The sequence below is a fragment of the Musca domestica genome, unplaced genomic scaffold (genome assembly GCF_030504385.1).
Source record: "Musca domestica strain aabys unplaced genomic scaffold, Musca_domestica.polishedcontigs.V.1.1 9, whole genome shotgun sequence".
In the NCBI taxonomy this organism is placed as follows: Eukaryota; Metazoa; Arthropoda; class Insecta; order Diptera; family Muscidae; genus Musca; species Musca domestica.
In genome coordinates, this window is record NW_026712435.1 from 6,790,592 (window position 1) to 6,816,462 (window position 25,871).

Sequence of the window (25,871 nt, forward strand, 5' to 3'; positions counted from 1 at the left end):
CTCCCCCCCCCACACTGCGCCACTAGAAATACTTACGGCACGCTCTAAACAAAAACCTACCAAATAAAAAATCGCATCTTTTTTGAAAGTAGAGAGTTTATTCAATTGCTACTTAAATGAGTTGATAAGAAGTCTGGGGAGAGAAATAGAGAGAGAGAAAGACTAAATTTAAATTCAATACGTAATTAGTTAAATTGTAATTGAAACATTTGTATTCTACTGTACATCATTGACGTGATTGCATCTAAGTCATATTAAGTAATTCGGGCGAATTTCCCATTGTTTCTATACCGCCTTTGCCGCCGCCATTTACATTATTGTCCGGTTCGATCAACGCTCTTGTCATTCGGGAACTAAAGTACAAGTCAGCGTGTGAGCTGTGTATTTACGATTAAGAGGGTCGGGGCGATCTGCAAAGAGGACAAGGCTGGGTGTTTGCGTTTGATGCCGCATGAAGAAAACTTTATGAGTTAAGTCTTGGAAAAACTTTGGTAAAGATATCGTTTATAAGCGTATGATTGCACATTGACAATTGCTTCTATTCGGGGTTCATAGCACCAGATTCCGCATTGCCGTAAGCACCCTTAAATCAGCGTTCATGCTTGACCAACTGCATAGGAACTCTAGGTTGTTGATTGGCCTCGGAACCAGATGCCGAAGAGTAAAAACTGGCCTCGGCGTCATTAGAATCGTCGTGTACATTTATTTCTTCATCGTCCGAATCGGAGTCATTAATTGAAACTGGCTTCGACGCTTGTTCGCTGGTCGCAGATAAGTGCTTTCCATTATCAGCGGCTGATAAAGAAGCAGCTACGGCATACTGACGGGCCAGGCCAAGGGCAAAGGCTGCGGCCGAAGGCGTGCTAACCAACGACCTGAAAGCACTGTGTTCTCCTCCCATGGAGAGAGTGGGGGATCCTGTAGCTATGGCTGCTGCCAATTGTTGGTGCGACTCACTGCCCAGCACCCCAAAGGACGTCGCCGGCATGGCCAAGTTTGGCGATTGGCCCTTAGCTAATTGTTGGTGCTGTTGGTGATAATGGTTGAGCAGTAAAGCGGCAGCTGCAGACTGCGGATCGCCGTGATGGGAATGCATATTGGACATGTGAGCTTGAAGTGAAGGCTGTGGCTGAACAGGCTGGCCAGCTTGATGACCTGGCAGCAAGGAAGGGTCCGAAGATGGGGGAGCTGAATGTGACTGTTGTGTTATGCTCGATGATTGGTCATTCGGGCAGGTCGAGGCGTTACTGTTTGTGCTGGGCGTAGGAGATGTCGATGTAGGATTGCTGCAAGTTTCAAGCGATTGTTGGGAATAGTGTGCGGTCGATGTGTTGCCAGTGGGACTTGACCGCCGTTTCAAGAGGTTCATGCGTTGATGCCGACGCCACTTTGCCCTTCTGTTCGAAAACCAAACCTATATAAGTGTGAAAGAAAAGAATTTGAAAATAAAAATGAAACAATAATGAACTGCTTAATTCCACCAAAACGGATATAAATTAAAATGGAATAAAAACTAAAACTTCAAGTCCTTGCTGATTTCACTCTATTGAAATAAATTGTATCCGCGTACTCGAAAAATTTGTACGAAATTTTACTTGAGGTTGTCTTTTTGAGGCTGAATTAAGGAATATTTTTTAACATTTTTATATAGAGAACGAAACAATTATACTGGAAAAATGTATTCAGAAAAGTTTTTTTTAAGTTCAAACAGATAGCCTTTTCAACACATTTTGTAGACACAGTTTTAAATTTCCCAGTCAAATTGAATGATTTTCCTAGAGGTTTCAACGATTTAGTCAGATTTTTTTTGGCTCCCTCGAAAGACTTTAACGGTTTATTATTGTAACTAGAGATATGACTTATAATTGTGTGGAAATAGAATCCACATGTGTGTTACTGAACAACTTTTTCAATATTTTTTTCTCCATCCTCAGAATAATTATTGTCAAAAAAACCTAATTTACTCAACTTTAGGGGAAAAGACAATATCGAGTACGCAGCTACCCTATACCCTTTAAAAATGCAAGTTACAGCTCGAAAAATGGAAATCCGTCCAAACATGCTTACTTGCAAACTGATTTTCGACAATACATTTTCTAGGCAGTGAAAATCAAAACTGCCTTTCCAGAAAAGTCATTTTTTCTCAACAGTTACACTTGCAAGTATTTATATATATATATATATATATATATATATATATATATATATATATATATATATATATATATATATTCTTCCCGCAAACATGTTACTGAGAACAATTTAAGGGAAAAGTACAAGTAACATGCAGATACCTTCATTTATAAATGCTGGAAAAAGCACTTTCATCAACACGGATGAAAAAAAGATTCACAAATCTTACAAATCCTTTATTTGAAAGTCATATATGATAATTTTATTGGAAATTTGAATACAGAAGCCTGACTTGTTCGAATAGGTTTTCATCATACAAGTTTTAGTTGAACAAGTTCGACGTTAAAATAACTTTATTTGTATGTAGGAATCGGATAATATTGGAAATTTTAAAACAATTTGTGAAATGTTAATAATGATTAATTTATACGACGGTATAATGTCGTAGGTCTGAAGATATGGACCAGACGCATTTGGGTAATACTTCCGTACAATGTACTTTACCATAGTGCGAAAGTCGAAGTTTGGAATTTTAGGTAGGTATGTTATCTGTAGTAGTAAAAAGGGGTGAGCCTATCAGGTTTTTCGGACTGATGTACTGTACTGATGTACTGTAAAGGCAGGTTAGTGCTTCTGTTTGCATTTTAATACTACAAACTTTTGTTGATAACAGGAAAAAAGTCGGGGTATCTGACTACAGATATAGTCTCCAGGATTATCTTACCTGTACTCTGGCCTCGCTTAGTGATGTACGACTGGATAGACGTTCTCTGGTGCTCACACATGGATAGTGACTTTTATCGAATTCCTTCTCCAACTCTTCAAGTTGTTCAGGCGTAAATGTGGTGCGGTTTCTTCGGAATTTCGGTTCGTCGTCATCGTCCAAATAATCTGAATCAATGTGACGGCTGTCGTCCGGCGACTCCAACGTATCGTGGCTGCCAGAACTGGGAGAAATTGCCCTACTTGTGCTGTTGACATTTATGACAGACGCAGAATGGCTTACAGGAGGCATCGTTGTTAAAGCAGGTCCTGCACTCATGGCCGGCGACCAAAAGTGTGGTGACGATCCACCCGTAGATGCCGCAGCTGCAGCAGCTGCTGGATGCCACGAGAAACCTCCATACGGATGAGGCGGGTACAGTCCATAGGCCGCAGTGCGAGCAAACTCATTTGCAACCCGTTCCGCTGCTCGATTTCTCAAAATTCGATTTATGGATGATACTGAGGGCGCTGTAGCATTGGTACAAACACCTGCAAAATTGCACAACAAGAACAAAACAGAAATCTATTACTAATAGCGCTTATTCAGGGTCAGCAATGGGCAGAAAAACAAAGGTTATTAGAAATATTAAGCCCCTGACGTCTGTCGTTAATTCACCCATGAATCGTTAAGGCGATCATTCCGATAATCTCAAATCTCATCAATGACGGCGTTTAACCACAAAGCCCGCTAAACATCACAGAAGATCTGCCGGCAAAGCAAATGCTCATGCGCTTACACACGCACACGCACACACATGCATGCATTTCATTTGCCCAGCCTTGTGGCCGATGTACTTTCTTGTGTGGTTGTGTGGATTTCGATTGAATGAAGCTTCCAACTAATCGACCGCGATCAATCACCATATCAAACGGACAAATAAGCAAGAAGGACGTATCAAAAAGATTACAAAGTCGGATAAGAAACATGAAATGTTTCCAAGTGTGTGGGAATATTTTATTTGACGTTTTGCTTCTATGCTCTTTTATGTCCACTGTCCACTTTCTGTCCGCTTTGTTTCGGCTTGACTTAAAGCTTGTCAGTGGAGTTGGAGTTGGGGTTTGAGGCAACTTACCTTCGGATATCAAACGTTCTCGTATTTCCCATGCAAATATCGTTGGATTCTCCCGTTTGTACTGTTCGATTTTGGACACCACTGTTGGAGTGGCCACTTTTGGCTTCGAGCCACCAATTAGGCCAGGTGGTCGCAAGGAACCTGTAAACAAAGCAAATTATGTATATCAATTTATCTCTTTTGCTCAATTAGATGTTTATTGTTTATCGTCTTCCGTTGGAACTGAAACACTGGACGAAATGTCCCCTGGCAAGAAAAAAAACCGCCGATGGGGTGTAATTGCAGGACGGCAAGGAAAGATTTTAAAAGATATTCTAAGTTTTATCCAATACATTTACTAACCGCTAAAATAGCTTCATCGAGATCTGCGATGCGAAATTGCAAATCGTTTAAGGTGCGTGATTTTAAAAGTACACTCTCAAAAACTCTTGCGATCGGTTGATGTCTTTATTAGAGTGGAGTGGAGAGAATCGACAAATAATACGGCTACTATCGAAATGGCTGTGTGTGCATACGGTTTTATTCGGCACAAATATCAAATACATGTACATATTTCAATCAAGGCATATACACTAGAGCCCCGACTTGCGTCGTTTCGAGTTGCGTCGCTTCTCAAAAACCAGAAAATTCGATTTGTGTCGTTGCAATTTCAAGTTGCGTCAGTCCGAGCTTTATTGTGGATTACTAGTTTTTGCAGTGCCTGTTATTTCTTTATAATAATTATAAAGATTTTTTGAAGTAAATGGAAGAAATAAAATGTATTCGTACTTGTTTTTTTTTTTTTTTTTTTCAAAAATATAAAATTTTTTTGCTTTGTTTTGAATATTTTCCCCAGTAAATGAAATTTCAGTGCATTTTGTATATGTATAGAAAAAGGTGATGCGTCGCGATTCTCCGATCCCCATTAACGACGCAATTCGGGGCTCTAGTGTATAAGGTCAGCTAAGAAGACTACTGTTGACAACAATTTGACAATAAACGTAGTAGAATTTCACTATTGTGATTTGACTCTCTTTGAGTCGAACATCGGTTAGATGTTTGTAGAACATTTTCACGTCAAAAAATCTTTTTGTGATGGTACTTATCTACCGGTTCCGGAAACGAAGCATGAAAATGCCATAAAAAATGGGGTTAGATAAATGCACTATTTCACAAAAAATCAAAGACATAGAATATAAGGATAGGTCAAGACAAATCATTAGGGACTCTTAGTTGTTATTTAATTGTTGGCTTAGGCACTTAAATGGCTATATCTTAGATATTGGAGGCATTGAATGGTATACCCAAAAATATCATCAGACAGACACTTGCAGTCATACTATGACTGATGTGACACTACCAAATGTCAAAGAGACATATCAAAATGCTATACTTCCAACACATTTTTTGCAGATTTTTAAAATTTAGAAGAACTCATATCCCCGGACAAGTTGTCAATAAAATAAAATTGCGAAAAACTTTCGTTTATTTTTGAACTGAGTATTGCATTGATTAGCCATAAATAGGGAAACGCATAAACAACGCGTAAACCTCAATTCTTTTTAAGGTAAAACTTTGAAACTGTTGTTAACCTCTATCACATAATGCTCTATATGCATACAAACATATTTGACTTTTTTTGAAACTGTATTTTCATTATCGTTTTTGTTATTATACCTTACAACACGATGTGTTGGGGGTATTATAAGTTTGATTGGGCCAAAAATTACGTAACACCTCGAAATATTGGTTTCCCACATAGAAAAGTATATATGGGTCTTCCTAGCTCGCCGAGCTGAGTCGATCCGTTCATGTCCATGTTAATTTGTAATCAAGCTACAGGTCGCAATTGTGAACCGATCCTCACGAAATTAAAAATGAAGGTGGGGTTAGAGTCAGAATAGAACCCTATTTTCCTGATTCCTGAGTCACAATTATGAACCAATCGGCGCTAAAAATTTATATGGAGTTAGAGTTTGGGACTGGGCAGAAACCTACCAATTTGAGCGGCCATTGGACAATAATTAGCGGGTAAATTAACCCTAACTTTTATGTTAGAAAATAGGAAAATTTCCACTAAACCGCGAATATTTTTAACCCCAGCCAAATCACAAATACATTAAAAGATCACTTCTGACCATTACAGTGATGCTAATAGCCAAGAAATCGGAAATATAGCAAAATAGGTACAATACATATGTAAAAGAATTGATCTTATTTATTCTGCTTATAAATCAAGAACCGCTGGGCCGATTTTCACAATTCACATCAATTCGGAATGGTCTCTTGCCAGAAAAGGACAAAATCTAAGAAAATCGCGGGATAATATACCAATAAAAAATGTATATCTTTCGTTTCATTTTTTTCCATTTTTGTCATATTTTTTTCGCATGCGATTTTTTCATTCAATTTGACTTACAATTCTGAATTTTAAATTTTCTAAATTTTTACACCCCCCAACACTACGTTTTGAGGGTATTATATGTATGTTGCAATTATTGTCCGATCCTCACGAAATTTTGCATGGGTGTAGGTCGGAATTTAAGCCTATTGTTCTTAGGATGTGCCTTTAAAGGTTTAAATGGATAAAAAATTTTAAATTTTTCTAATTTTGCACTCGTTCTATAGGCCACAATTGAAAACTAATCGACACGGAATTTCGCATCGGAAGAGAGTTGAGAACAGAGAAGAAGTCTAGCATTTTTGATGACCATTGGATTATATTTAGCTGTAAAATGGACCACAACTTTCGTGTGCAATTGTTTGGATACTTCGCAATACTACGGAGTGCGTAAATATTGGCCAACTTCTCCGGGTCAAAAACCTAAGGGTAACCTCTGGGCAGGGCTCTTTAGCATTATTTCAAAAACGAAATCTTCCAAAATGGATTTGCATATAAAGGGACTTCGAACATATTGTAGTGTTGTAGGGTATCACATGGTCGGCCCCGAACGACTATATCCTTTGCTTACTTGTTGTTTTTGTTTTTTGAACTACACAAAAGTTCTCTTCCATTGCAATTATTAAAAACATCAATTTATAAAAAAATCTACAAATATTTTAGCTGTTAAAGAAAAAGTGTTTGTCACATTTCAAGTGTTTTTTGGACTAGAGATTGTTTCTCTCTCAAATGTGTATGCTTTGTTTTAGGGGAAGCTATTCATTGACGTGGATTACAAGCACTTCCAAGCATTTCAAAATTCAACCATGGCCAAAAAATGGTATAGACGAAGAATTGCTCTCACTGAGTATGTTCGAATTGAGTTTGCCGAACGCGCTGCTCATTTTCGAGTGGCAATAAAGATTATTACTTATAATCGGAAACTATATCCTCCTTTTAATAAGTCTGAATATGTTGCTTGAATCACGAGCTATTGTAGAATTGTTCTTCGCTCCAAATTTGTCCCAACTACTAAAATTGCATTTCGCTGACATTCGGTTTGAAAATGCTATGAATAACTCATATTTTTCAGTGTACATATATTTTTTTAGGGGCGGACACGATCAGTGTTTACACTTCATCTTTTAAACCCTGGTATTAAGACCAGATACGTTTAAAGCAAACATTTTGATTAATGAACTGCAGGCATTTGCACCAGTCATTGTTGCGTATTGAAGTAACAATTTGTTCAAGTTGTTGCGCCGGCGCATATTTCGTCCATCAGTTTGTTCGCAATGTACACAAAGATTGATGCTTTCTTCTAGCCGCATTGTGTCGGCCAATATGTTGTGAGCTGCAGACCAGCACACTACTTGCCGACTCACTGAATGCCAACCTCAATTCGCCATGGATTGCTCCACGACAACAGCATGAGTGATTTTAAGGTGGACTACATAGATTATATATGTATGTTCTGTACTTTGCAGTGGATTTCATCGAGGGTGTTGCACTTAGATTAATTGTATTTTTCATTCATTTTTCGAATTTGGTTATTACATTTCAGAAGCCAATAGTGGTATAAACTGAACTCTGAGATATTCCAAAAAAATCACTATCAATTCTCTTGTATCACTCTGATGGAATCGCCCTATTTCCCTAGTGTCTACGGAATATGTATGTATGTAGCTACGTTGAACATGTGTACTGTGGCATATAAGTGAAAGATTTTAAGATTGGTGCTTTCCTTTTGGAATTCTTTTAACGGTAGTGTACAACGTACAATGGACAATTTACGAACGGCAGCCGCAATTGCGGCAACCCATTCCAGCCGCAGAAGCTGAACATGATGATTTAAGTTTGATAAATGATTGCGGTACGTGTTTCATTTCAAGTTCTTCGTCTGTACACGTAGATGTGTATGAATGAATGTAGATGCATACTTATGTAAAATGAATGTGCTTGTTTGGTACATCTTCACAGCGTGTAGAGTGTCTGCTCGTCAGCCGACTGCATAGCCGTCCCGACCAACTGGCAACCCCTTGGTTGTGTTGGAATAAATTTTCATGTTTGACAATTAAAATACACAAACTGTGTTTATTTTTCCTTTGGCACTTCCGTAGAGAAGACAAGATAATTTCTCGCTTCCTTTTTTATGAAATGACCAACATCGTGTGATAATTCATTTACTCAAGCCGGGCGAACGCCGCACCGCCTCATAAAGAGAGCCAATGTTTGGATTGGTCGCTTGAAAACAAAACCCGCAATTAAGATAATGAATGCAATTCGCTTGGCGTAAAGGTAAATACACGGCTCATGAATAAGTGTTTATTTTGTTTATTTCGGTGTGTTTGTTTGGTTATTTGACCGTGGATTGGTTAAATACAGGTTTGCTACGGGTATCGCCACTCAAATGGCAAAAAATTCATTTGATCCTGCAGAAACAATTACTCAAACAAATGAATAGCCAGCAGAAACTCCACATCGGAGTGCTTCTCGGAACATCACTTCGTCAATTGAGCAATTTCGATGAAGACACAAACGCACACAGATGTCAACACAAAAAGTGAGATCGTAAGCATAATTGTCCTAAAATGCCATAATAATTTGTAGGAAAAATAAATGTATATCTATGTATATAAAAGAAACGCTTATAACTCAAGAACGGCTTGATGGATTTTGACAGTTCATACAATTTCGGACTGGCATCTTGGTGCAATACGATGTTTAATGGCGATCTTTCATGTCTAAAATTGGGATCTAGCTTTCAACTCCAGGACCTACATCGTGTTTCATTTAAACAAACAATAATGACCGACAAAGGGTTATGGGGCTCATTTCAAAACGTGGACCTACTTCTTTCATATGACAATAATGCGTCTAATGAGAACTCAAAATGCAAAATTCGTTTGTACTACAATCAGTGAAATACCGAATATAAAGGGTGCAAAAATAGTAGAGCGAATAGGACATTTAGTATGAAAATGATTTATATACTTCTAGAAATTCTTCCTAAACTTTCAAGATACCTTAAATCGCTTTTGCAGGTCTTGATATGGGTCATAAAAAGGGTACAACCCGATTTCAATTATATTTTACATTTTAACCATATTTGCCATACTAATTTTGGCAAATGTTGAAATGAAATCGTGGCAGAAACATAAAAATACGAATATTAAAGAGTAGCACGGGACCGAACATTTGTTAAGTCGTCTTTGTAAAATATGGACTTTATGGGGTCTTCAACGCACAATAAAAGACAAAAAATTAATTCCCACCTAACCGTAATGGGTTTAAAAGAGCAATTATCTTTGACTATTCTGAAATCATTTTGCCCTCAATTATGAGGTGGACAAAAGTAAATACTAACGGTATTCTAAATGTTGGAAATACAAATTCCAAATTACAGTTCATTTGAATGGAAAAGTGTAGCTAAGCTCTTTACAGTACCAAAAATTGAGGTGAATTTTCACATGGGGCTATTACAGATGTTCTATATCAGGTAGGTTTTTAACACTCAAATAAAAGCCTATGGCTGAAAAATAAGATTAGGCTATAAAAATGTCTAAAACCGACGGTAGGTGAACATCTAATATAATTTTTGCAATGTATATTCATTTCTATTTAGAAATTACTACAGAGTCAGTACTTATAATACCGTTGCCGTTTACATACATAAGTCAGATCTGTGATTTACTATGCTTTAAAAATTATGCATTAAAGATCAAAAATACGGTCATGTTATGTTTACCGCTCCCGTCACATGTCACCAGGGTCAGTCATGGGGTTAGTAAAGTCAATGGACTTCAAAAACAATTTATTAATTTGTCTGCTATTTAAGATCCTGAAACGTTTTCCTTTTATCCATTAAGAAATCAGAATATCTTTATATGGTAAGTATACCAGTAGTCGGCACTTTCAGGTATTCATCTTTCAGGTATACATCTTTTACCATTCTGAGTGTTTTTTTTTTTTTCAATTATAACAAACTTAATATATTCAGTGTCAATAGTTATTGCAAAATTTCCAATTTTATTAAAATAGGGCCAATAGTCGGCACCACTTTTTAATTGTCGGTCTGACATGTTCCTATAGTCGACATATCGATGTTTTTTTTTTTTTTTTTGTAAAGGAAAAAATTGTAATAAAATTTGTTGGTTTTTATTTAATAAAACTCATTCGACATTGTTGCTGTACATTTTAATCCATTATATATCAAATAATTCAGTAAATAAATACGTCGCTGTTTTAAGGTTGTCAACGTCTGCCGATCTTAAGACAGCTGTTATCGACAGGTTTTCATTTATGAATGTAGATCAGTTTTTAAATGTTCCTAATTATAGATAAACACCCCAAAATCAGTTTATTTGTTAATTAATAATATTTTAAAGTATTTTTTCACATTTATTTTTCAACTTTTTGTTAGTTATAAGTTCCAAAATGTATGTTATCCAGTCATATGCCGATTTTAGAAAATCCAAATTGTTTGTATTCTAAAGTGCGGCTTCAGAAAAAATTGCATAATTATAAATAGTATATAATAATATTCTAATCTTTCCTAATTCTTTTTCTTCATTTTTTTTTCACAAAGCCACCTTTATTTTTTTTTAATTTTAACATACATATGAGTCTTAAATGTGACGTCATAACTAAGTTTTACTCCCTCTACCATAATATGGAGGGCATTAAGTTTGTCGAAATATACATTTTCGACCCCACAATGTATATATATATATATACTAGCTGGCCCGGTCCGCGTTGCCGGCCCGTAGTTTTTGTCTATTATGCATATTTTCCCAAGCATAATTATTCACTGATATGACTGATATAAGTGTTCACGTACTGGTCGATTAAAAGTGTTTTGAAATACCTGTGCCTATATTTAAGCCGTGGGCTTTCATATTTAAACCGAGGGCTTCAAATGTGTGGATGTACAAATCTATTAAAAAGTATATATTAATCGTATCCCCATGTAAGGGATTAAATTAATTTTTAGTATGGTAAAAATCGTAGCAAAATTTTCCAGTCAAATGAGCAATAATTTGGAATTTACTGTATTTTCTACACCTCATAACTGAGGGCCGAATGATTTAAGAATAGCCAAAGTTAATTACTTTTTTAAACCCAGTAACACCTTACATTGTGCATTAGAGTCCTCATAAGTCCCACTAACCATGTCTGTCTGTTTGTCCACCAAAAGGTGAACTTGAGGGGGTACTATTACATGGAGAAAATTCTAAAATTTTGTAGATATCTTGAAATGTTTGTGTAAGATTTTCACCCCGCAAATACACATTTTTAGCCAAATCCTTAGAAATATGGTAAAATCAGGAGGTACCTTTATATGGGCACTACTCCGACCTACATTGAAAACTTTCTTCTACCTCTTATAATCCAAGATGACAAATAGAGGCCAAATTAAAAATATAGCGGAACAGCATAGCATGTCAAACTGAAAAATTCGAGTGATTTAAATAAGTAAAAATAGTTTTATCCACCTCATAAATGAGGACAGAATGATTTCAGAATAGTCAAATATAATTACTATTTTACACCCATTACCGTAAGATGGGAATTAATTTTATTTGCCATTTAAATTGTAAGTTGGAGACCCCATAAAGACCATATTTTTCATCATAGTATAATTCAGTGACGACTCAACAAATATTTGGTCCCGTGCTTCTTTCTTATATTTGTAATTTGTTCATGTTTTCACAAATTATTTCATATAGATCTACATCCCAAATATACGTTCCTAACCAATATTCTCCTGGGGGTCACAAATTCAATAGAATACAATATTTTCTTTTCTGACCACACATTAGATGTGAAAGTGGACTTGGGGATACTCTAATATGGGGACTTTACTTAAATAAATTCCTATGTGGCACTCTGTATGATGGTTCCCCACCCCAGAGTAGCATAAATACAATTTTTTAGCCAAATCAATTGATGAATGTGGTCAAGACAAATATTGACCTTATTCTGAAAATTTCAAATTTTATGCGAAGAGGTTCTCTACCCCTTAGAAACAAAGATGCCAAATAAGGGCCAAACAAAGAAAAAAGTGGCCAAGACCGCAAAAATATCTTAAATCATACGGAGGTTATATAAATATGGGTTAAATAGGGTTGTACCCTTATCCGAGAATTATGATCGATATCATGACCTGCAAAAGCGATTTAAGGTATATTGAATGTTTGGAAAGGATATAAATCCTTTTCTTACTAAAAGTCCCATTCGCTCTACTATTTTGCACCCTTTATATTTGGTATTTTACTGATTGCACTCCCAAAGAATTTTGCATTTTGAGCTCTCATTGGACGGATTATTGTCACATGAAAGAAGTAGGTCCAGGCTTTGAAATGAGCCCCATTAGGTTTTTTTCGGTCATTTTTGTTTGTTTAAATGTGTTCGCATCTTCCAGCTGAAAAACGGTGTAGGCCCTGGAGTTGAAAGGTAGATGTCAGTTTACATAGTATTTCGCACTTATTTAATTTTTTGGTAAAAATTATATAGATTGAAAAATTATTCTTTATTTTGTTCACAAAAAATTCCATTGAATTCAATAAGATAATACAAATTGAAAAAATCTTCAACTTGTTCGCTGAATTTTTACTGCAAATGTTTAAAGATCCTTGTAAAGATTGTCAATAGAATGTACTATTATTTTTAAATTCGATTCCAATGATTTTTTTTTAGATTTTTTTCCGATTTGAGAATTTTTGCAATGAGATCTCTTTTTTGTGATTTTTTAGCGATTTTGAAAAAGTAATTATCTTTAACTTTGGTGTGACCGCGTTCAATTATTTCGATATTCCATTTCGCCACCACATAATTCGGCACTACACTTCCGTGTAACCCGCCATCAATATCAGTTCTCAAGAAATCAAGTCAATTAATTCAAAATAAAAATTCAAAAATAAAATATAAAAAACACTACAAATGTACATTAGAAAAAAGTAAGTCAAAATGGAAAAAAATCATGCAAAATAAAACATTACTATTGTACATTTCAAAAGTCAAAATGAAAATGTTAATATATCACATTTTTACGTGATTTTTTTGGATATTATCCTTTTCGGAGAGGAGACAATTCCGAATTTGTGTGAATCGTTAAAATCAGTCCAGCGATTCTTAAGTTATAAGCGTAGTAACTAACACAACTTTCTTTTATATATATAGATATCTATAAAAGAGGAAAATGTTTGTATGTTTGTTTGTTTGTTTGTAATTTATGGACTCGAAAACCGCTGAATAGATTTTCCTGAAAATTTCCATATATACTGCAACATCGCCTGAAAATAACATAGGCTATATACATTTTTGAATTTCCACTTGGAACCGGAGATATAGCATCAGAATCGGAGGTACCTCCCAAAAATTTAGATTTTATATGCACATATCTATTGATTGGTTGAAGATACAGTCTCCAAATTTGGAATACGTAACGGAATTTGGAACAAAAATAAGTTTGCCAAATTATATTGTAATCGGTTGAGATTTGGATATAGCTCCCATATATATTTTCGACCGATTTCGTTCATTTGATGCCTCATACACAATATTAATGTTCGACTCCAATGAAATTTGGAATATGTGACGGGATTTGATCTGAAAATAAATTTGTCAAATTATATTGAAATCGGTTCAGATTTGGATATAGCTCCCATATATATTTTCGGCCGATTAAAGCATTTGATGCACCAAACACGCTATGTATCCCCAATTTCAATGAAATCTGAAACGTGTGATAGATTTTATCTAAAAAATTTATTTCCCAAATTATATTGAAATCGGTTCAGATTTGGATATAGCTCCCATATACATTTTCGGCCGATTTAATGTATTTGGTGGACCAAACACGATATGTATTTCCAATTGTAATGAAATTTAAAATAAGTAACGGAATTGGGAGCCAAAATGAATTTGTCAAGTTAAATTGAAATCGGTTCAGATTTGGATATAGCTCCCATATATATTTTCGACCGATTTCATGTATTTGATGTACCAAACACGCTATGTATCTCTAATTTCAATGAATTTTGGAATGTGTAGCGGAAATTAAAACAAATATACATTTGTCAAATTATATTAAAATCGGTTCAGATTTGGATATAGCTCTCATATATATTTTCGACCGATTTCATGTATTTTATGCATCATACACGATATGTATGTTCGATTCCAAAGAAATTTGGAATATGTAACGGGATTTTGATTAGAAAATAAATTAGTCAAATTATATTAAAATCGGTACAGATTTGGATATAGCTCCCATATATATTTTCCGCCGATTTCACATATTTGATGCACAAAACACGATACGTATTTCCGATTCCAATGAAATTCGGCATGAGTGATGAAGATTGCAGTTTACTGCACGCTTGGTATTTGCTATGAAATAAATAAATCCGAAGGACAAACTCTTCGTGTATGTACGTCATTTTACTGCTTTTCTAATGGTTTTGGTTATTTACGCATTAAAGTAGTGCAATATTTTTTTATAATTTTTAAATTTGTTTTTTTTTTAACCAACATATATTCGTAAATAAAATTTTGAATGCATATAAAATCAAAAGGGGTAGCGAAGCGCACCGGGTTCAGCTAGTATATATATATATATATATATATATATATATATATATATATATATATATATATATTCTTGATCAGTAGGTTCATAAAAGTTTACTCAAATGTGTATTTCATCTGCAGGACTTTTGTTATTGACTTTATAGGTCCACGTTTACTTATAGTCCCCATATAAATGTCCCTTTATTCGGTATTTTGTAGCGACACGTTTCTCCGCAATGGTTTCAAATTTTGTATATCAAGTTCGTTATGGGTACTACAGTCTATGACAAAAGTTGTCTATACAGGTCCAGGTCTTCGTATATCCCCCATATAACGGTACCTACCTATATCCGGTATTTTGATGTTTTCGCGACGTTATTCACCGGCTTTATTTTAGTTTCGTGTTTGAATATTGTAGGGGTCTATGACAAAACTTTCCTATACGGGTCCATGTCTTCGTATAGATGTAACCGTAACTCCCCATGTTCGGTATTTTCATGATTTTAACAGTATTTTTCAACTTATTTTATTTAGTTATTTTTCTTTTGGAAATTTTTAAATTTTTTCCAAACGGTGAAGGGTATTTAAAGTTCGGTCCGGCCGAACTAACTGCTTTCATACTTGTTTCTTAAAAATTCATGCTGATAGAGCGTTACAGACCAAAAATGGAAATTTAAAAGAAAAATCTTATTTCCTTTACCATCTGAGAAACTGACATTTCATAAACAGCAGCCTTCGGTTTTGTTACAGGGAGTGAAGCTAGAACGATACAAATGGCTATTTTCAACAACAAAACATAGAACAAAAATCCATCCTTAGGTTTTAAGCTCTCTAATGTAACTTTGCCAGAATTGCCAAATTTAAACAAGAAAAATATCATCGTTATGATCAGCGAGGATTCAATTCTTCGACCTAAACGTTTGTCAACCAACTTGAAAAGTGTATGACGTTTCATAATTTTTCGACGGTTTATGCAGGTATATGACGTTTGGAAATGGACGAAATTAAGAATATTTTTCACACTCAGTACTTTAGACAATTGTGTTAGCAGATCATAATAAATACTTTTACATATATACATATAATCTTAATTGTTTCGTAAAAAATGATGGTACACAACATACAGACACGCCATTTTTTATTCAGTTTTGATATCTTCTGGCAATTAACAAACTCATGTGGCTGCCACCGTTGTGTAATGTTTTTTCGACATTCTTAATTTAGAATGAAATAAGTAGACGGACACATTCATTCTAATTGTGTCCACCATTTTGCCCTACCGCCTGCCGCCCTTCGAGCAGTGCATAAATAATGAATGTTCACCCACCACCATGTTTCAGTATCAGACAAACGAACCAACAAAATATTCGTGAATGTGGTTATTGAAAATCGTATAAACTTACCCAATAGCTTGGATACCGCACCCTGTTGTGTCAGCATGTGCTGGGCGATATCATATCCTCGTAAACCACTGAATCGTGATAGTTCCAATAGTCGTTGTTGAGATACCAGAGCACTCAGCGTGCTGGGGGATGGTTGGCCATTGGCTCCGCCTGTGAATATTGCAGATCCCGGTATTTGCCCGGAGGGTACCAGTCCCACTGAAAATGTAGAAAATAAAAACATGAAACACCCTCATTACAAAAGGCCATCGCACACAAAAAACACGCACACTTATGCGTCCGCTCACTGCCCTCTTCGACTCGTGTATGTGTATGTATGTATGTATGTATATAGGTATGGATCAGTACGTACGCTTTCCCATTCATACCCGCTGTACATGCACCACTCATGGTATGAACACTCAACAAAACTTTCGTTGCGTGTCACCACACGAATGAAAATTGATGTGTGTGTGCGTGCGTGTGTCGTTGTGTGAGTGAGTGTTTATGTCGGTGTGTATAAGAAATTATGACAATAAATAATTACTTAATTGAATACCTATAATTTGTGTCACACACAAAATAATTTATGTCGATTCAATTCCAGACAAATCAACTGAATACGCTTTGCTTTACTCGCGCCGATCAAACAAAAACGCTCAAACATTCACAATCGACGCTGTGAACAGTCCCCGTTCAATGAGTCATTGTTAACGACACACACACATTAAAAGTATCCATAAATGGGTGCATAGACAAGTATGTATGGATGAATATGTACGTAATAGTCACAATATCCAATATTTTGAAGAACATTTCTTTCAATATTATTGAGGTCAATATTGAAACATACATATGTGTCAATCATTCGATACACATCCAATAATAAAACACCCGAAGGAACCAGTGGTCGGCACTTCTAGCATTTTCGTTTCTTCAATTTTTTACCATCCTAAGAGGAATTTTTCAATTAAAACAACGTTAACATTGCTCAGATTCGACATTTTCTTCGTGTTCTAAATATTAAAAAAATGCTTGGATGACTTTTTATTAAATTTGTAACATTTGCAATTTATTAAAATAATGTTTTATTTTTGCCGGTAGTCGGCCTCACTTTCTAATAGTCAACATATCAATTTTTTGTAAGCAAAAAATAATAAGTTTTTAAAAAAATACTAATTTTTACTTAATAAAACTGTTCCGACATTGTTGCTGTACATTTAATCCATAAGACAATTTAAAAAAATAAATTCATCGCATTTTTAAAGATGTGTGCATTGTCTCGTTCGCACTGAAGGACCTTCGCAGACTTAAATGTAAATTTTAAGAGAATAAATCAACTTTTCTTAGCAACATTTTACACAAAAGTAGCTGATATAATATCCGAAGCTATTATATATTTATTTTTGCACTCAGTTATACAAAATCTTATTTATTTCTTTAAATGCCGACTACTGCGTCATGCCTTGTAACTTAGGCCCACTTACCCAATGTAGGTGTAATGTAAATTTGTTACCATTTCTGCCACCTTGTAATCGAATTTTTTCGAACTAAATTTCAGATTTTGCCATCTTTCATTTGATTGGCTGATATTTAGATTTTGAAGGATTTTTACTAGTGTGTTTATGGTGCCTTTGTGCATCTATATCCAGCAGGAAGAAGGAGTCAAAGTAAACCGATAGTTACCTTTAAAGATCATCTCAGAATTCCTTATTGAGTCAATTTACAGATGCATTTTTTTAATCAAATTACATCGTGAATTTAGCGTCCGATAGAGATGAGATACCGTTTTTCTTTATATTTACAGATGAGACCGATTGTTCTCGTTTCAGATTTAGATATAACTCACGTATGCCCTAAGTAATGAAATTGAGATGCACTTTTTAAACACCCGATATATTCAACCCAGAAAACCAAACCAATTTTTGTTTCTGTTTTTCAATTGCCGACGTTTAGTCTCAAACTCATTACCTCTGTAGCCATAAACGCACACTCCGTGTCGTTACTGATTATTTGGTAAGCTCTTTTGCGTTGAAGCTTTTATGAAATAACCCATTATTTTCTACCTACGGTAATGCAATAAATAGTTTGTTTACATTGCCTTGAAATGGGTTATTTGACCCATATTTTAGTTTTAATGGTAATACAATGGTGCGTGACCATATTAGATCGAGCTAAATTTCCGGTATTTTGAACTCTATTTTCGGAACAAATTGGAAATTATGTATTTCTAGTGATGGAGGGTATGAAAATTAAAGTTGTACCATTATAGATGATTGGACAGTGCTAAACGATTAGATTGTAAAAGATCTCAAAGAATTACTTTCTGTTATGAAGTTCCCGTTGTCAGACTGGCTTGAAATGACACTATTTCTTTTGAAAAAGTAACATAGCGGTCGCTTTAGCACCTTTACTTATTTAGTTTTAGGAAATTAATTTTTAGCCGGTTTCAACTAAGCATAAATTGTTCCATTAGATGAGGTGTCGGAGTTTTTTTCTATAATTGACAATATCTTTGAAAATAATTGTTGGTATTCCATGAAAAAAAAAGTTGAAAACTCCATTGTATATAATTCAAAAATATAGTTTAGAATTTATATTAAAGGTCACACTATTTTCGAAACCTCTAGGATTGTACTTCAAGTAAAATGTTTTTGTGTAATAACCTAAGTAACATAAAATAACATTTGTTTTAAATGAAGTTTTCCACTGAATAGTTTCACAACACCACACTCATCTGATGATGTACATCAAACAAGGAATCTATGTTACCTTTGCCATAGGTAATACATTTTTATTTGGCCTTGGATTGAAGGGGATATATATTATTGTGGAAGAAAGTATAAAATATGTTAACACTTTTAGTATATGGTGCTTAATGACAAAATAATGTTTTTTGATAGAGAGAATAAAAGAAGTTAGTTTGAAAACTATATCCAATTAAATTTCCCGGTATATCAACTCATTACAAGTAAAGTAAAAATAAATATTAAGTTAAATTCTTGCATTTTTATTCATTTTTTATGTCCATCATGGAAAAGGAGCAAAAACATAGTTAGAATGACAACTCTAAATGGTTTTATGGTCTATGAAAAAAATATAATAAAAATCTTTTTTTTTTTGCACATTTTTTTTTTTCGATCCATTTTTGTTAGACTCCAGCGCTCCGACTCCCATGTAATACGTATTTATACGATATATGCCCAAATGCACATTGGCAGAACTGCCTTTTAAACTATACGAAATTCAATAATTTGCTCCCGAAGTCTATAATATTTGGTACGAGACATTTCATATACCTTAAAACAAATAACCGGCGGCTTTTATCAGTCGTTGATAAGTCAGAGATCATATATACCTAAAATTTGACGTATCCAGTCGACGCTCACACAAGCTAAAAACATGTATTTAAAAAATCTTACCGAATGCGTCGAGCGCTCGAAATTTGTGTGTTGAAAATAGAAACGAATAATACAAAAAGGGTGAATTTTTGACAATTAACAATTTCTCCAACTTTGGCAAATTTTAAGATATAAACCTTGTGTACAAAATATTTTACCATAGTGGAGAAGTGGAATATTTGTGTACGATATGTCAATTTTTGTATTTTTTTAAATTATTTTTTAAGTTTTCCGACGTCTAAATTTATGGGGATTTATATTTATTATTTGATTAATTTTAAAAATTAATATTTTAAAGTTGAATTAATTAATCGGTATAGCCGACATATGTATGCCCTCAGCCAATGTTCGATTATTTAAATATATTCTGTTATGATTATTGTTGACCCGTAATGGGGTGGGTTACGAAGGAATTTCGAAATTTACGAATTTCGCATGGGACCTAAATATATATGATATAAATATTGCGACGTGCCAGCTTTGGACTATATTAGTTACTTCCTTCACGTCATATGAGCTAATTTTTAGAAAATGTTAAAATGTGAGTGAGGTACCAGATAAACTCGACCGAAGTATTGCATTTTCATACTTCACCTAATACAGATAAAAAAATTTGTATCTTATTTTATGCGAAATCGAAAATTTCATATTCATCTTAGGTCTCTGGTTGAGAGAAGAATTTAGATATAGCAAGTTGTAAGGAATCGCTGACTTTTTTCACAAGTTTTGACAGATAAAAGTATTGAAAATTGTTAATTTCCCGTTTTATGAGCAATTTTGACACTTTGTGAGAGAGGTACCGATATATTCCATCTTCACATCATCTTCACAACAGACTTTGGATTAATAAAACTATTGTGATGTGTGTAATTTGAAGACAATCGGACTTTTACATCAGATTTTATAAGAGTGATAAATATTCAAAATGTTGGTCCTCTGTGGGGGTGGTACTTGATGGAGTGGACCGATATTGTACATTTTCTCACCTGACCGGGCACTAATGCAAATATTAAGATTTACTTAAAGTTGGAGCAAAATCGAATTATCCTTTCTCTTCATGTGCAGTAAAATACATTTTTGAAAATGTTGAGATTTTGTGGAAGGAGAGGGCGAATATCGCCCATCTCCGAATTCAATCTAATAATTGATAATAATATTACGATGTACCAAGTATGGACGAAATCGGATGCTCCCTTAGAGAGCTATCGTGCGCACCAGCCAGCAGATAGACAGACGGACGGACATCGCTGAATTGACTTCAAATGTCCTGAAACTAATTTGGCCAAATAGGTCTAGTGTCTAAAACCGTCATTTCGATGAGGCACGTTTTGGCTGTAGCCATATGGCTGAAGGTATAATAAAAATCGGAATATTCTTATTAAGGTAATCACGTCTAGTCATAAACTCAAAGGAGAGAAAGATTCTCGTTTATTTGTGGCCCATCATTAACAACATACCAAAATTGTGTGAAAAATGTGGTTATGGAAAAAATTAAAGAAATATATATTTTGTAATCTCTCCAACAACAACGGTGAGAGCACACCTAATATTCTTATCAATACGAGTTACATATATCAATACAATTTTCAATCATCCCCAAACATTTCGGTATGCAAACTAGGGAATGGGGTTTTTATTTTTTAAAACAGGTAAATAAATGGAGTGGAACACTTATTATGGCTATAATAAAGGAGAAGAACCAAGGAATATATCGGCGCTATTGCCAAATTCGTGCGAGTGAGTGGGTTGCCAAACATCTAATTGATGTCATTCGAATACTCTTTATAGCTCTATTATAGCGTCTTATAAATTACTTGCCCTCTAGAATAATGTCCTGGTTCGCAAATAGATTAATATTTGTGAAAACATACAGATAATATATCTTAATTCATTCAAATGTAAAGTAGATTTGAGTTGCAGCAAAAGCATTAAAATACCGAAAAATTTGATTGAAATTACGTTATATAACGTGGTCGTCCATTTTAACACCATGCTTCCTAAGAGCGCTATAAATGAGTCATTTGGCATTTTCGCAGGTCAGATTCGAACATAAATTTGATTTTATGTTATATGATATAGAACATCTTCTTGGCTTTAAGGTACCAATACAGAAAAGTATTTTTACACTGTCTTAAGTCATAGACTGTCTACTTTGTAAAATAAGGTAGACATTTTAGATTGACTTAGTTAAATTTCAGACCATAATTTACACTTCATCGCCCTACGCTTCTTTTTTCATTTACGAAAAACAAGTCGCCAGTACAAATTATTTTACGTATCTGCTTGTTTAAATCTATATGGTCTTAATAATTTCCGAATATGAACTAATTATTCCAGTTTTGTGCATGTATTGCTCTTTGGTAAAAAAAATGTCGCCAATTTTAAGAGTATAGGAAAATAAACGTAACTTGTAGGTATTTCGATCAAAGTTTGACGCACTTTTCCCATGTCTATCTAGTTAGATTGTTGTGTCCAGTACTGAGTTAAGATTAAAATCGACTCGATACATAAGTCGATCAAGAGGCGAAACACCGAAAACACAACTATGCTATGAGAACTACAAACATTCTGCACTTTTTAATATGCCCACACAGCAAATACAAAGAACAAAACTTTTTTCGAGAAATAATTAAAGGAGAGAATACATGAGATGCTTAAGTCGTAGTTCAAGTTCGCCTTTTCGTAAAAGAACAAATCACTAGTTAAAATTATGGACCGAAATCGAATTGAGTCAAACTAAACTCCATTGCTCTTATACGTCTTTAACATTTAAAAGTTATGTTAAGTTTGTCGTACCATTTCAAAACCATCAAAACAATCGACCAAATGTATCAAATTTTGCTCAAATTTTGTGTTTACGTTTTATGTGGTTGAAAATGAAACACATTGGTTCACGTTTTAGTATAGCCCACCATTTAACGGTACCATTACATTTGAGGTAATTTTAAGGTTCGCACATTTTGGTGTAGCCCCCATTTTAAAGGTTTCGACCACATTTAGCAACAGTATCTAAAACAAATGTTTTATTCCTTTCCTGATTTGAAGAATTGCTTATGGCATTTCTTCAATTTTTAACATCATTAATTTAACTTTTTTATGTATATCTGCATAAAGCGTTTGTTACCATTAAAATTCCGAAGTTCGGAGTAACTGAACGATATTCTCAAAGAACCACATAAATTTGAAGCTATTTGCCAAATTTCCTAAAATCATCCCTAAATTTCACGTCTGCAGAAAAACGAGGCAGTCTCATGAAGTGGCGCATAGTCAAATGTTACATTTTACTTTATATCAGTTTGAAATGCTGATTCTCAACGAAAACTGCCAATACTAGGGCTTATGGTTCAGTTCACTACAAGAATATGCTTGGCACTGATTTTTTACATATATAACTACTGACCCCACAAAAAATTGCAAGATAAGAACAAAATATCAGAATATAATGGACTCATTTCGAAGAAGTAGACACACATACAAAAACACCGACACCGACCGAAAACTCGTCGATCATAGTTACACGCACACTCGCCAGAATTCTATCATTGAATGCCGTCGGAATATGTGCTTCACTATTTTTTGATTTGTCTCAAACACTTGGTTTCGTTGGTGTTGGTGGCTGCACTTACCGTTGGGGTGAAGAGGTGGCATTGCACCCGCTACATTTGCAGCTGCGGGAGTATTCAGTGCAGGAATTCGGGGTGGATCCATCTTCCAGTGTGCTGGTATATTGAAACTGCCTGGTGCTATAGATCCAAAGTCGCGATTGATACCCGATTCAATCAACATGACAATTTATTTGTTTCGCTTTTCCAGCGTAAAGCGTATTTTTTTGTGAACGGAGCTTGGCAATAACTAGTTGAAGGGTTAAAGGTTCTATTTCTGCGTTTGTCAAGAGTCAAAGTGGTTTTATTAGCAAGTAGCTTAACACGGATATTAGGTAAATAGTTCAAGCGTTGACGTTTAATGCCACCGTTCTTTTGTTTTTCGTAGCTGGTTTTATTTGTTGTTGTTTTTTCTTTGTTTTTGGTATTGAAACCCTTGTGTTTCTTGAATTTAATTATTTCTATTTTGGAATTCACTGGTCATTTCAATTTAGCTAGTCAATCGTTTCGTTCACTAATTTATGAGACACATTTATTTGTTGAAACCGTCATTAACACAGAAACAGCCCAACTGAACTGAGATGCCGAAAACATGTTCTTCGCTTCCCGATTTCAAGTCAAACTTCTTGAATTGTTCTTCTTTTCCGTTCTCGTCGTCGCCGCTGCCGTCGTTCTCTAATTTCATTGAAGCGCAATCACGATCCAAACACGAAACCACCAGTTATCAGACTGAGGCATTCACTCTCAGCTAGCTGACGTTGAGTCGTTCGTCACCAGCCACTGTTACAGTGTACCGGTGCTTCCTCACTCACTGGCTCCACACTGGTGGGACAATCAAATTGTGTGTATGTGTGTGAGTGTGTGCTGCTTTTTAAAGTGACTTTATTACGTTTCGAGTGACTCTGAATGCTCATTCACTCATTTCGGCATTCCATTCAAAAATGACTAAAGCAACAACTGGTTCCTCTTCACTCACTCACACACACACACAACAAACACACGCTCGCAAGGTTTCAACTATAGCAAAGTTCCGTTTCATTTATCAGACATTCATTTATCAGACATAACGGATAGGCAAGGGTGTGACAGAGACAACAAGCTCTCGTTTGCTTTTTTCCTTCATAGCATTCCGAGGCCCTTCCCACACTGTGTGCCGCTAACAGCAATTATCGCTGCTGTAATATCTCGAGTGGGCAGTGCCAGTTGCACATGCTTAACTTTCTGAATGTCAACAATGCGCCGCAGCCAACAACAAGAACCGCTTTCCATTGCTACCACCGATTTACTGAGTTATTGGTGCGGGTATTGAGGTGTGTGTGTGTGTGCGTGATTTCAATTGTGTACACATAAGTTATGGGAATGTGCGAGAAACCAAACAGCATAGCCCATTCCAAGGGTGGCTGAATGTGGATGTGACGTACACGCTTGCCCGCGGAATAGATACGCCTGTGTGTGCTGCCGAATAACGAAGCGAACGTCTGAATGAATAAGCTAGTTAATGAACGTATGAGTGTATGGGCAATCATTTGGTCTCACCTTTTTGCTCGCTCATACTTTCATAAGAATCGAATATAATCGAATAAATAAAGCAACACTTACCGATAAGTGTTCCCGCGCCCGCTGCCAGTTCGTGTACAGAGCTACTCCAACTACCTACTACAATTGATGGTCACAATTGGATGGGTAATTAAAGTTACACCGACTTGCAAATTCTTCACTTCGTTGCACACGTAGCTACAAGAAACAAACTGTGCAAAAACACCCGATAATTCTGATTATAGCAATTTAGCTATCCTCCCCTCAGTCCGTACATTATGTGGTGTATGAAGAGATATCTATATGTAGATAAGTATATGCTATATGCACAAGCGTGTATGTATGTGCATTTGCGTACTTAGTAGGTATCTGTGTGCCTTGCAGCTAGTTTCCTATTAGTTTGTTTGCCAGCGGTGCCGTTCTGAGTGCATATAGTCCCTTTAGAATGGAAATAGTACGTACCCACGGAGGGATGGGGGTTTGCATATGGCGTACTGACATTTTGTATCAATTAATTTCATGAACACAAATGCTCCTGAAAGTATATATGTGTCTGTAAAGGAGGTATGTGTCTGTGAGAAAATAAAACACAATTACGAACTGTAACATCTGAGGAATAGCCATGGACAACTAAGAGTTTTTCTTTCGTTTCAAGTGTTGAGGATAATTAAACTCCTATAAATGGGTGTATGTACCCATTTATAATTATACATGGTCAATAAATACACAAATATGTATGCATGTGGGTGTAAATAATTATATCAGAATAATTTTCCGATCCGTGCTAAAAGTCTATACCCATATAAATTAACGGTGGTTACAACCAATGTAACCTAACTAGAATCCAATGGATTTAGGTAACAGTTATTCAAAAATTGATTTTTTAAGATGATATAAACTCAAACTTCTCTATTTCGATTTTTCGAATGAAAACTGAAAATATAACATTAAAAAAAAAAACAATCATAATTTCTCTGCTCCAGAACCTTCAAGAATCTACTACTCTTGCAATTTTTTTCGATATCATAAGGGAAAACTCGGTTATC

General features: G+C 35.2%; 1 protein-coding gene across 2 annotated transcripts; it reads right to left on the minus strand.

The window, feature by feature from the left end:
• Nucleotides 1–78: 78 nt before the first annotated feature.
• On the minus strand, nt 79–25,003 carry LOC101900039 (paired box protein Pax-3-A). Of its 2 annotated transcripts, none has more exons than XM_059131620.1 (5): nt 24,889–25,003; nt 16,308–16,505; nt 3,972–4,112; nt 2,858–3,387; nt 79–1,414 (listed from the first exon to the last, which is right to left on the minus strand). In XM_059131620.1, exons 2-5 carry the CDS (start codon nt 16,342–16,344, stop codon nt 590–592), a joined length of 1,533 nt encoding a protein of 510 aa, XP_058987603.1. In that variant the 5' UTR covers nt 16,345–16,505; nt 24,889–25,003; the 3' UTR covers nt 79–589. The 2 variants fall into 2 exon arrangements, with proteins under 2 accessions (XP_058987603.1, XP_005185444.1); XM_005185387.4 differs by lacking the exon at nt 24,889–25,003 and adding an exon at nt 23,314–24,079.
• Nucleotides 25,004–25,871: the final 868 nt, after the last annotated feature.

Bases quoted from the DNA above. Each gene is read 5' to 3' on its own strand.
- LOC101900039 (XM_005185387.4), bottom strand. From the start codon at position 23,473: ATGTTGATTGAATCGGGTATCAATCGCGACTTTGGATCTATAGCACCA. The intron at 4,113-16,307 runs GTAAGTTTATAC...CTTTGTTTACAG, and splicing joins TGCGGTATCCAAGCTATTGG to GTTCCTTGCGACCACCTGGC. The intron at 1,415-2,857 runs GTAAGATAATCC...ACACTTATATAG, and splicing joins TAAGCGAGGCCAGAGTACAG to GTTTGGTTTTCGAACAGAAG.